Below are 12,153 nucleotides of genomic sequence, written 5' to 3' on the forward strand. Positions count from 1 at the left end.
TCAGTATATTGTACAGCTCTGTGATCCTCCTCTCTTTTCATATATGAGGAATGAAATAGTTAACAAGGTTGATATTTAGATTATCATCAATGAGCATCTGAGTTCATCTCACTGAGATGTTCATACCACCCAGTGCTATTATTCCAGGCTCTCTTCAGACATCTCCACATCCATTACACTCAGTTCACATTTCGGGGGCTTCTTCACAACTGTAACAGCTAGAAACTTGCTCTTTACTCCAGAATGAAAATAGAGGTTCTGGCAGACAAGATGGTAGCTTGAGGGAGCTGCTGGTGTGACATTTCCACATGTTCTGGTGGAACCAGAGCTCAGGTTTTGCTTCAGTGAGTGGTTTGAGGTGTTCAGTTGTGGATTGCCACTGAGTTGAGTATTTTTTGGTATGTTTTTCAGACTGAGTTGTACCTAGAGCTTTTGCATAGGCAAATCAAATTAAGTGAATGAATAAACAGTAGCTCCCACCACATAGTGTGGGAAAACAGATTTTTGTTTGGACTGATCCCATTGTTTTTACCTCAATAGGATAAAGAAGTAAATCTGGAGCAGGTCCACAGACGTATGAACAGTTTAATTGATGAAGACATAGCCCACAAGCAAATCTCTCCAGCGTCCATTGAAATCTCAGCCTTGGAGATTGGCGGCATGCAGTCAAGTCAGACCCTGGAGCCAGTGCGTGACTATCAGAACACACAACTTTCTGTCACCACCTTTTTACCAGAACAGACAACTCATGGTGCCAGCAGGACACTCACAACTGCCTCGGGTAGTAACCTGCCATTGCCCCTTAGCAGCTCAGCCACCATGCCCTCTATACAGTGTAAACACAGATCGCCAAATGGAGGACTGTTTCGTCAGAGCCCAGTGAAAACACCTATCCCAATGTCATTTCAGTCCGTGCCCGGGGGAGTCATTCCAGAAGCCATGGAGCCTTCCCATGGAACATCCATATAATGAAAACAAACACAAAAACAACCAGCAGAGCTTTTTAATACAATCTGAAACAAAAACAAAAACTTTTACATTTTTCTTGTACATATCTGTAAATAATGAAAGAATGAAGTGGGGTAAAAGTGTATTTTGAATATTCCCAATTTTCGAAGTCAGTAAAAAACAAAACAAACAAAAAAAAACCCAACAAAAACAAAAAATGTATGAATGACTTTGTAAATTTTGTTCTATATGAATAAAAAGGCAAACTACTTGTGATCGTTCTCAAGTGCCAAAGAAGACCTGTTACTGGGACTGAGGGCAGTTAAAAAAAATGAATTTCAACCTTTATTCCATATTTGTTCTATTTTTGTTTTAATAGTTTTGTTTTTAAAGCAGTAAAGTTATCCATTGCTTGCTGAAAAAGTTTACTTTCCTCAGCGCTCTCTTCTCAGAACCCTATTTCATAGTCACAGTGTCAGTTCACTTGGAGAATTTAACAGCAGGTATTATCAAAGCAGTAATAAATATTTTAAACCTGAATTATAGCTATATACAAGGAAACAATAAAAAAAAAAAAACCTACTGAATTCTTTCCTTCTAACAGGGATTAAATTTCCACACAGTTTCTAAACTGAAGCACAGGTTTACTGAATTGTGTTTTATGTGCATACTGTGCTGTGTGGCTTTTTTAGTTTAACCATATGTGCTTGATATATATATATATACACATATATACATATATATGAGATCATGTATATATTTTATATATATATAATATTTGATAAATAAGGTTATGAGTAAAGCTATCAAGCAAAACCTGTGATCAGCTGTTTCTTGTGTCTTGTGTGCACAAATTAAAGTGGAATGAAACCAATGACTTAAAGGAATAAAACAAAGCAGAGCTTTATTTAATAGTGAGGCAATGATTGTATTACAATGACTATAACCCTATGGTATGATATCTTTCTTTTATGTTTCAAGGACTACTGTATAATGGCGGCAACATTCTCTCTTGAAGTCATATCTCTGAATGATAGGGCTAAACTCATGACTATAAGCACAGCTTTTGTTTTTTTCCATTGATTTTTTTTTTAAGAAGCATTTTATGGTCATGTCCATAATCTTTGTGGAATCGACTATAAAATGCCTCTTTTTTTTTTTTTGCTGTGAAACTCAATCAAAGGAAAAAGATAGAGCAACACATATAGCTAGCTTAATGTATTATCTAAGAACATTACCAGTTCAGTTTAGCATGAAAATTTCAGAACCATGGTTTCCTTCCCAAACAGTGGCTCAAGTGCTCATGTAAGAGGATTTTTTTTTCTTCCTTTCTGATGCTCCTGGGCAAAAATTAGCTTTCAGAATTTGAATAATTTAGTAACCTCTCAAACGTTGTCACAATAGCCGAGGTTGCTATTTCCATTTATAGCTGGATTTGTTCACTTTATTAGAACACCATCATTTGGAAAATGCAGTATCACTGGGTGAAGTAAAAAGACTGCTTACATTAAAAACAAAATAAAAAATGACTGAGCAAAAGTAAAAATGCATACATATCTCCAAAAGGAAGCAGACAATGTGGGTTATGCTTTTGGAGAAATAAAAAGTTAAATGTATTGTCTCATATACTGGCTTGCATACTTACTCAAGTAGCTATGGGGTGATAACTATGAAATAATTGTTTTCTTTAGGAAAGCCCTGCATTAAATGATTAAGCAGTGGAGAAAAACTAAAACTGAATCAAATAGTGATAGAAAAACTACCCAAGGGAAAAAGTGTACTTACAACACTACTTTTTAACCAAGGAATGTTGACAATTTGCTGATAGAAGTATTCCAGTGGTGATTAATTCCAGCATCTCCAGTCAAGCTGGTGCCTGATGTAGACAATAAAATTCTGCAATCTAGCACAAATTGAGCTTCCTGCATCAAACTAATTAAAAATGAACACTAATAATTTTCGTCACTGGATTTACACCAGTGATAGATTTGGCCCACTTAGGCTCCCCACCACCATTCCAAAAACCATTATTTTTCTCAGTGTTTGTAACAAGTTATGAACATTTGCAGCTGAATTTAATTTTTTTTACCAAAATTATTGTTCATCTGCCATGTGTACACTTTTTATTTTCATATTGGTCATACTGAGATGCTGTGTGTATATATATATATAGATATATCTATATATATATATGATTTTACAAAAGGAAAGCATTGAAGCATCTGTTCTGAAAATCTCTCTCACTATCACTTCCCTGTCCTCTTTTCCCTAATGTACATTAAAGCCCAGATCTTCAGCTGCTTCTGAGGACCAGAAGAAGCCACTCTCGGTCTCCCCAATCCTGGGCTGTGTGTGTACAGAGATGGTCTCCCAGCCCTGTAGGCTGCACCCACTTGCAATGCCTGCCAATGATCCCATACAACAGCAGTTGAGTATCAGCTGGCTGTAGGAGTATCCCAGCCAGGACCGGTCTCCTAGGGCCAGGCCTCCAAGGAGTAGGGGTGATGAAGGAGATTACTTTGTTTTATGACACGAGAGGATCCCCCACCATGATCTTCCCTTAGCTGGCCATAAGAGACTTTAGGGCCATGTTGAGGTGGCAGTGCAGTATCATAGTGCAACCATAATGCATCCCTGGATCTGGGCCAAAACTTGGGCCTGAGCCAATGCTATTACCAAACAAGAACAGAAGAATCTTTCTAATTTGCATCCCTTAGACACACACAGAAGGCAATATTTACTTCTTTGCAGTAAAGATCAGAGTAAAGTCTCATTTTACTGAGAAGTCATTACTTTCACAAAACATACTTGCACTAGTATACCTTAAAGCATCATTGTAAGTAATTTAAATTATACTACATTTGTGAAATGAATGAACAAAGTACATTTTGGGCATCATTTAATTTTTTTTTATTATGTGCTTACTTTCTTTTAGCTTGACCCTGTAAGGTGCTACAAAGCACTTAAGTGTGTGGTTGACTTTGTGCACGTGAGTAGTCCCATTAACTTCAATAAGATTATTCAAGGCTTAAAGTTAAATACTTGCTTAACTGCTTGGTAGGATGGCGTACAGAGCACCTTTCAGGATCAAGGCCATGATGTCCCTGATTTAGCAAGTACTTAAATATGTGCTTAAATTTACACATGTGCTTAGGTTTCATTGAAGCCAGCTGCTTTAATGACATGCTTAATTGTTTTGCTGCTGAAGGATGGGTTTAAGCACATGTTTAAAGTGAAGCACATGCCTAACATTGCCATTGACTTTAATGGGGCTAGTCTACTGCTTAACGTCAAACATGTGCTTAAGTGCTTTGCTGCATCAAGGGCTCGATTGTGAAATTAGCAGTTCACAAAGAGTCTCCCACTCTTTAGAGAAGTTTAGTTGCTTAAAAATTGAAGAGTGACTTCCTGAATCTATCAGCCATGACGGAAGCCTTTTAAATCTCTCATGTGTTGATGTTTCAGTTTCATGTTATTTAAATAAATCAACAGGTTCTCTCTGGAGAATAAAAAATATTTTTCCCCAATACATTTCAACTTTAAGTAAATTCAGAACATATTATTTCTATGCTTCAGACTCCTGTTTTACATTTCTGTTTTAATTTTAATTGTTCAAAGCATTTTATCTATGTTCACGTTATATGCATACACCATACACTCATGGATTTATATGCACACACAGACAGAGTTATTCACAGCTGAATTAAAATATAAGTGAAGTTTTCAGGCCACATCCTCAACTGGTATAACTCAGTGAAGTAATGGAGGTATGCCTATCTATACCTTAATTTTAAATATTTTGCAGACATGAAGAAGGAGCAAGTTGCATAAGTGTGTATAAACTATGAAGGCCATGTTGTGCCCTTGAGTTTTAAACAGAACACCCCAACCAGTGTACCAGAGTGTTCTGCTTAAAAATGGGGATAATCTATGGTCCCAAGTATTCCAGGTCCTCCAAGATGTTTACATTGCAAAGCTGGTTGTAAGTGAAATTGAAATTGAGTGCCTATACCTTCTTTGATTGTGCTCTTTTACTGATGAATTTCTGCTAATGTGACATCTGTGACACATCACTTATAGTGTTTCTTATTCTGTTCACCCATTAGTTTCGAACCAATACTTTATTTTCATAAAAAACTGTGACTCAGTTTCTTAGATTTGCTGGCTGTCCACTAGCGCTGGAGAATGCATTGCTGTTATTTCTGAATAGTGTCTCGTTTTTCTGTCACAATGAAACAATATTAATTGTGCTTTTTAATTTCAGAGTTAAAACTTGATAGGACCTTTTTAATGCTGAGTTATAAATTACTTGTGTGCAATATTTGTCTTGCAAAGTGAAATTCCCAACATTCTGCCTTGCTTTTATAACCTGGCATTACTGCACTCTTTGTGAAGCCTAAGCAGAGCAAGAACAACCCACCTTCGCTTAGTCTGCTGGTAGAATAAAATACTCAGGGCCTGATCCTCAGCTGGTGTAAATCAGCATAGCTCCATTGACTACACTGGACCCATCTGATTTAAACTAGAGAAGATCAAAGCGGGTTAGATCGAAGTGCACTATGGAACTTTAGTGAGTAGTGGCAGGGTCCACACAGATGCATAGTGCATGGCAGGTTAGTGTGAAGTAGGGATTGCCCCAACCCCAGCTTGCCACGAGCTCAGTGTTCATATCGACAAGCCCTTAATGTTGAGCTTGAAAACACTGCTTCTTATAAATCTGTATTCTGTGCTGATTCTGAAAAGAAAATGATATATGTTAATGCTAAAAAGGAAACTCAGATAGCAACTTTGTTGACCAATTAACATGGATTTGAGTTATAGCTGATGGATGAAATAGTTTAAGCACAAATTTCTTCTCAAAGCCTGTTCAAAATTAGGTTTGCATCGACTTTGACACAGGTTAAAAGTTGGTGACATAATGCCAAATGGAGCGTTTCTTTTAAAGGAGACTACATTCCTGGAGCAGTATAGTAACTACAATGTTCAGCCCATATTTTATTCCTTTCACTGATTTGAATTTATGTTGTGAATGTCTAAAGGAAGAGCTAGGTATACGCAGCACATTTGGGGCCCCTACTGGAAATTTCCCAAAGAATCCATATCCTTTTGCAACAGTGGGAAAAGGCAAGGGGAATTGTAAAAGAAAAGGCTATGAAGATAAGCCAAACATTAGGTAATAATGAACAGGTGTTGGGGGGGGAGGGATTACAATGCATCTAGTTGATATGTCCAGCAGAACTATTATTATAATATTGTATCAGAAGCATAGATTCCATTATACAAGCGGTGGCCTCATTTATTTTTTTTTTCTTTTTTCTTTTTAGAAAAACAAAATAAAAGCAGCATTTGTTGTACTGGATAAACGTTGTTATATTATTTAAGAGTTGGGACTGTTTACTTGATAACGCTCTAAACCATTCGCCAGATCCTCAGCTGGTATCATTCGGTTTAAATGGAGTCATAGCCACTTACTCCTGCTGAGGATATGGCCCCAATCTTTTGTATAAAAACTCTACCAAGTTGAGCTTTACCACTACATGCATCCCTGATGTAACTGTGCTAGGGATAAATTATTCATTTGTAGTGTGGTAGCAAGTCAGAGCCCCAGTCATGGCCCATTCTGCTAGGCACTGGACAAACCTAGAACATAAACACAGTCCTTGCCCCAATCTAATTAATGAATTAAGTAACCGGAAAGATGTTGGCCCATTATTAATATTTGTATTGCCTCCTTCCTGAATGCCTGCTTGCTAAACAGCTCAGTTTATTCCCAGCATAGCAACAGACTACCAAGCGGCTGATTTTTCTCTCATAATTAGTTGATGCACTTGAAATACCTTGTTTCGATGTATGAATGAATTAATGCTGAAGGTAACTGAGTTTGATGCTGGAATGGGGCATCCCAACCAGACAGTTGCCTTTGCCTCTCTTCTTGTAAATCTCCATGGAAGGCTTCTCTCACAGCAGCTGTCAAATTTTTCATCACAGTTGTAAAACCTCCACTGTTGTGCATGGACAAAGTTCTGTCTCTGTTCAGGACTTTACATAATGTAGTGAAGAAATGATCTCTCCGCAACACTTGATGTAGTTGCAGGGAGATGGGAGGGGACGTGCAGGACGAAAGAATATATCTGTATATCCTGGCAAAGCGTTAACTATTTAAATACCTGGCAAGGGTAGCAGAATGGTAATATATTGTGAATGACCATGCAGTAGCAATACCCTGAATTGCTTCAGGGTAGGAAATGTCAAATCACAACACAAATACAGGCCAGCTTTTCTTAAGACAAAACATTATCTGCCTTGGTTTGGGTTTGTTTGGATGATCCCGCCGCCCTCTCCCTACAACACGCACTGTGCCATCTTTGGTAAAAATATATGAATTAAGGAATTACAGTTCCAGAGTAGCTTTAGTTATTTACCAGGATATTTTCACCTGGTATCTTCACCTTGGTGTCCTCTATGAAGTCAGCTGCTTTTAGAGCGTATGGAGCGACCATGTGCAGCTGGGGTAATGGAGCAGTTAGGAATCCTTCCTGTAGGTTACTAGGCAGCATGGGCAGGCAAGGCAGCTACTTCACCGTAGACGAGAAGAAAAGCATGCTCTCTCTCCCAGTGCTTTCATGATGGTGGGGTAGAGTCATTGGCCCAACCTCAACATCCCATTCCCTCTTTGGGGCCCCTAGCACCCATGGTGAATTTAGGAGGAACTAGCGCCTGCATGTTACAATGAGCTGCTCACTGGCACCTGCATGAGATACAAGTAGGGGATGAAGCTCTTTATGTCCTCCCCTTTCCTTCCACATCCACTTAGGTGTTGGGCAGAATCTGTCCTTAAAACGCCAGAGCACATGCCAGAAAACCACCTCTTCAGAGGCGGTTCTGTTTATCTTTTTAGAACTTAGGTTATTTGCGGAAAGCAGGTGCTTTGTCCTCAGGGATTCAGTTTTGTTGCTGTTTGTCCCCCAGATGGAGCCCTAATCTCCTCTCTTGATGGTGATATAATTATTTCCACCACAACTAGTTAAGAGAACACCAATGAAGACTGCAATTTCAGGTGAGGCATGCAGCAGGAGGAGCAGATAAGCATGAACAATGGCATTGACTCAGTTATATTAATACACTTCTGAAGAGCAAAGATCACATTTTCATGCATGCTGTATTTGACTAATAATACAGAATAGGGAAAGACAGGGAGAAGATATATCTCATACACACAAGCTTCCCTAAAGAGTATATTTTCAGGGGTTTTTCATGTGGCATCAGCACTGAAATATTTCAGCACAACAAAATGGTGAATTCTTTTTTATTTTAAAGATATAGTGACTACCGCCCTCCTGACACGGTGGACCTGATTATCCACCTCCTTGACCTGGTGTAGTCTTTATCCTTCAGCTCAGGAAAACACAAACATGCTTAAATGTGTTATGGATAGTGATATGGTTGACCGCATGCTTATGTGTTTTGCTGAACTGTGATTCTTATGTCGATGTCGACGTACGAAGATTCAGCAAACACTGTAGGTTGACAGGTATATGCAAGGTCAGACTAATGCAAGTACAGTAAACATGGTTACAAGTCAGACAGATAAGCTTGTCCACGACCATTGCAGAATGTTGTATCCTTGCTTTGCACTGTTTATGTTTGTCACACGAAGTGTTAATGAGTCTTGCATCAAAGCGGCTAATGGTGACATGATAAATCTGATGACACCTTGCTCTGTCATGGGCTGTTGCTTCCAGTTGCTGGGGGTCAGCCTGCCATGCTTTCAAATTTGATTTCAGTGTGTTGTTATGTTGTTTGTACTGGCCGCTATGGGAACAGGTGAAGCTCTTTAACAGACCATAAAAATATGACTCTGGGTAGTCGCGAGTCAGCCTTACAGACAAGCCCAGACCAAAGCAGCTGAGCTTTCATGAACTTGCTTTGAATCTGACAACAATTCAGGCTTTCTGTATTGAATAGTCAATATTGTGTAGGTATATGTAAACTGTCACCACAAAAGAATGTTATAGTTTTAAACAGGTATAAATGACTACACGGGATGCAGTCAGTGGAGAATCAGGCCCAGTGTTTATAATGGTTTTTCTTTAATACCTGAGGCAAATAATTCTGGAAAACATTCAGGTACCACAATACATAGAGAGTTATCTGAGAGCAGAATTTAGCCCAGCTTCAGCAAGGTGAATTAATGTGGATGAAGTACATTTGGTGGCTGTGACCCTGGAAGAGAAAAAAGACCAAAACCACATTTCCCCCTAATGAAAACTTAGAATTTGCAGAATATTTCAGTATGCAGAAAAATTGCAGAGCTCCCCAATAGTCATGAGATCCAGATGGGTTTGCAGACTCATGATGTTTCCCTGTCACAGTGACAGGTAAATTCTACAGGCGTGTCTACAATGAGACAGTTTGTAGACGCCTTTGCACAAATATTCTGAAAAAATTCTGAACTCAGTAAGTTCTGTTCCTGCCAAGTTGGACAGGGAAAATGAAAAGTGATATCACTTCATTATTCTCTGTGGAAAATCTTGGCAGATGCCCGTATTGCTAAGAAGTGATTTTTTAGTAACTTATAATTTTTTTATTTTAATTTCCACCACCTTGAAAGTGGAAGGTAAGGTTAACAGTAAGGCAAGCATATCTTAGCATAATGAGCACTAGTTATGGTATCGTAGCAGAAGTGAGTTTTAAGGAAGGATTTGAAAATAGATGTGGTAGAAGCTAGACAGATTTTGCTTGAAAGCTTTCGCCCCATTCAGACAGGTTGACCTGACAGATGAGTTAGAAAAGCTTACTGATAGAAGGCCAGGAATACTGGTGAATCATACATGACAATCAATGTCAAAATGAGTTAATAGAACATCTCGGTTGAGGGTTAGGGTTAGAGTGATATTCAGCCGGGAAGATCCCTAGAGGTGAAAAGAAGAAGATTGTATTTGATATGATAGAAACGAAGAAGTCAATGGAGGGACACAAAGAAAGAGTGATATAATTGGAATAACAGAAAATAGTTTAAGCTGCAGCATTTTGAATGTATTGAAGGGTGAAAGGTTGGCTGCATGAAGGCCACAGAGCAGGAGCATACAGAATGCAAAATGATGGTGGTCTGGGAAAACAATACTGGAGATGTGAACAGACAGGAAAAGCTGATTCTTGAGCTGTTATTTAGGAAGTGTCAGTAAATTTAGACATGGGCTGGACGTGTGGGTGTAGGGAAAGTGCTGAGTCAAACATGACACCCAGATTAAGGGCCTGAATGAGAGCCTTATGGTGGTGACGTCCGTAGTTATGAGAAAAGGGATGGATAGTAGAGGCTTTGGCAGGAAGATCAAGAGCTCAATCTTGGAATGTTGTTGAGATGGGGGCTGGACATCCATGAGATATTGAAAAGCCAAGATGAGATTTTTTGTTTGGAATGAAGAAGACTAGATCTGGATCAGAGAGGAGAATTGGCATGTCCCCAGAGATAAGATGTTCAGGGAGAAAAGTGGGCCAAAGATGGAGCTGAAGAGGGAGTAAAGAGGACCCACTAAATAAGACACTGAAGGAGCAAATAAATTGGTAGAAAAAAAACTAAGAGATGACAGACGCATAAAAGCCAAAAGAGGATAAGATTTCAAGGCTATGTAAAACCTATGTCTATTCTTAACATGGCCAAGACCACTAATTGCTTTCAGGCCAATTAGCCATCACAAGATTTTATAATTTTTTTGTGTAATATATTGAATGCTACAGGTCTTTGTGGGCTTTTGAGGGGGATTTCATTAGCTGTATGGGAAGGAGTCGAAAGACTTTTTGTTTGTTTTTTTAGCAGTATTTCCAGTTCAAGCTACTGTACTTTGATTTCAAGAAGAGCAACTGGCACTTTCATATTTGTAACAAAGACAGAAATATTAAAAAAGGTTTTAAAAAAAATCCACACTGCTTGATTTCAAGTCCCATTTTGTGTCGTTAGGTGAGTTATGCTGATAATCGCATGTCTCCTCTGAACTATGATTAGTAGTGCAATATATTGCCAAGTATTTGACGGGGAAATCTGCTGTTATAAAATGAGGGCATAGTTTCCTCTCTCACATTTGCATTCCTGACATTGTTATGTCAAGCACATCAAAATGGCAGGCAGAGATACATATGCTTTCAAATGGAGTTTCTTCAAACCATTTGGATCTATAACTGTCTGCATATTTGTAATATCTGGCACAAAAGGAGATGAAGCTCCATCAATTCAGTGGGCTTAATAAACCATATTTTGTCTCAGATGTAGTTTGTTTCCATCCACTGAAAGAAAAAAAACAGTGCTTTGGGTATAGGTCTATTGTAAAACAAGTCCCACCTCTGTTTTAGAATAAAAGTCTCATCTTTTTTATGCAGCAAACAAATTCCATCCTGACTATCAAAGGTGTGAAATTCAGAGATCTGTCAGTCTGGGAATCTGACAGCTCAATACAGCCACTGATCACCCTCGCCAGCTCTGAAGGCCTATTCAAGTAAAAACTGATTATTCTGAGAAAATACATGAAAAACTGCCAGCTGATCAGAAGACAAAATATTTGACTGCATACTGCAAGAGGTCTAGCACATTCCATGCTGGGTGTTCTGCTACAATCTATGGCCTTAAACAAAAGCAACATTTCAAAGAAGTCAGTGAAAGAGTGCTTTGCTTCTTATTTGGATTTTCTGGTCTTTTTGTGAATGGAATTCATCTTGTAAGGACATGACCTCATAGTACATACAAGCCAGCAAACGATAGGTGAGGAGAGTGAGCAATGGGTATGTGACAAAGAAAATGCTAGAGAGAAGTCCACGCTTCTGACTTGTGAGTGAGTTGCCATGGACAGTTTGGAGTGGAATGCTCTGTGTGAACAAGACATGCAAGCCAGACTAAGGAAATAATAATATATAGGAAGAAAAGCACAAAAACAGGGTGCTGCACTCAGGATGTGGAGGGTGGGTTAGTCTGGTTTCCTATCTTTATACATCCAAGGAAAGGCGATGCATGGGGTGGGGAAGCATGCAGTTTCACATATCTCTCCCCTCCCCCGCCCCCCCACGATTTGCTGCTTGGCTTGTACTGAGCATGCTCACACAAGCTGCACATGCTCAGTAACCCTGCCAGAGCCAGCTGCCTTCACTCTGCCCTCCTGCTATCAGCAGGCACGGATCATCTCTGCATTCAAGTGACATAGTCCAGTGTCAGCAGCT

At 39.1% G+C, this 12,153-nt stretch overlaps 1 protein-coding gene across 5 annotated transcripts in view; it reads left to right on the forward strand.

Moving 5' to 3' along the window:
* GRID1 (glutamate ionotropic receptor delta type subunit 1) overlaps positions 1-1,855 on the forward strand; it is a 710,419-nt gene extending 708,564 nt beyond the window's left edge. For all 5 annotated transcript variants that reach the window (XM_067552528.1, XM_067552524.1, XM_067552526.1 and 2 more), the window contains one exon: positions 541-1,855. In XM_067552528.1, the coding sequence (XP_067408629.1) occupies positions 541-969 (429 nt within the window). In that variant the 3' untranslated portion in view covers positions 970-1,855. The remainder of the gene's footprint in view (positions 1-540) is intronic.
* Positions 1,856-12,153: the final 10,298 nt, after the last annotated feature.

Source organism: Emydura macquarii, unplaced genomic scaffold (genome assembly GCF_026122565.2).
Source record: "Emydura macquarii macquarii isolate MOO-44397 ecotype Brisbane River unplaced genomic scaffold, CSIRO-AGI_Emac_v2 contig_1390, whole genome shotgun sequence".
Taxonomy (NCBI): Eukaryota; Metazoa; Chordata; order Testudines; family Chelidae; genus Emydura; species Emydura macquarii.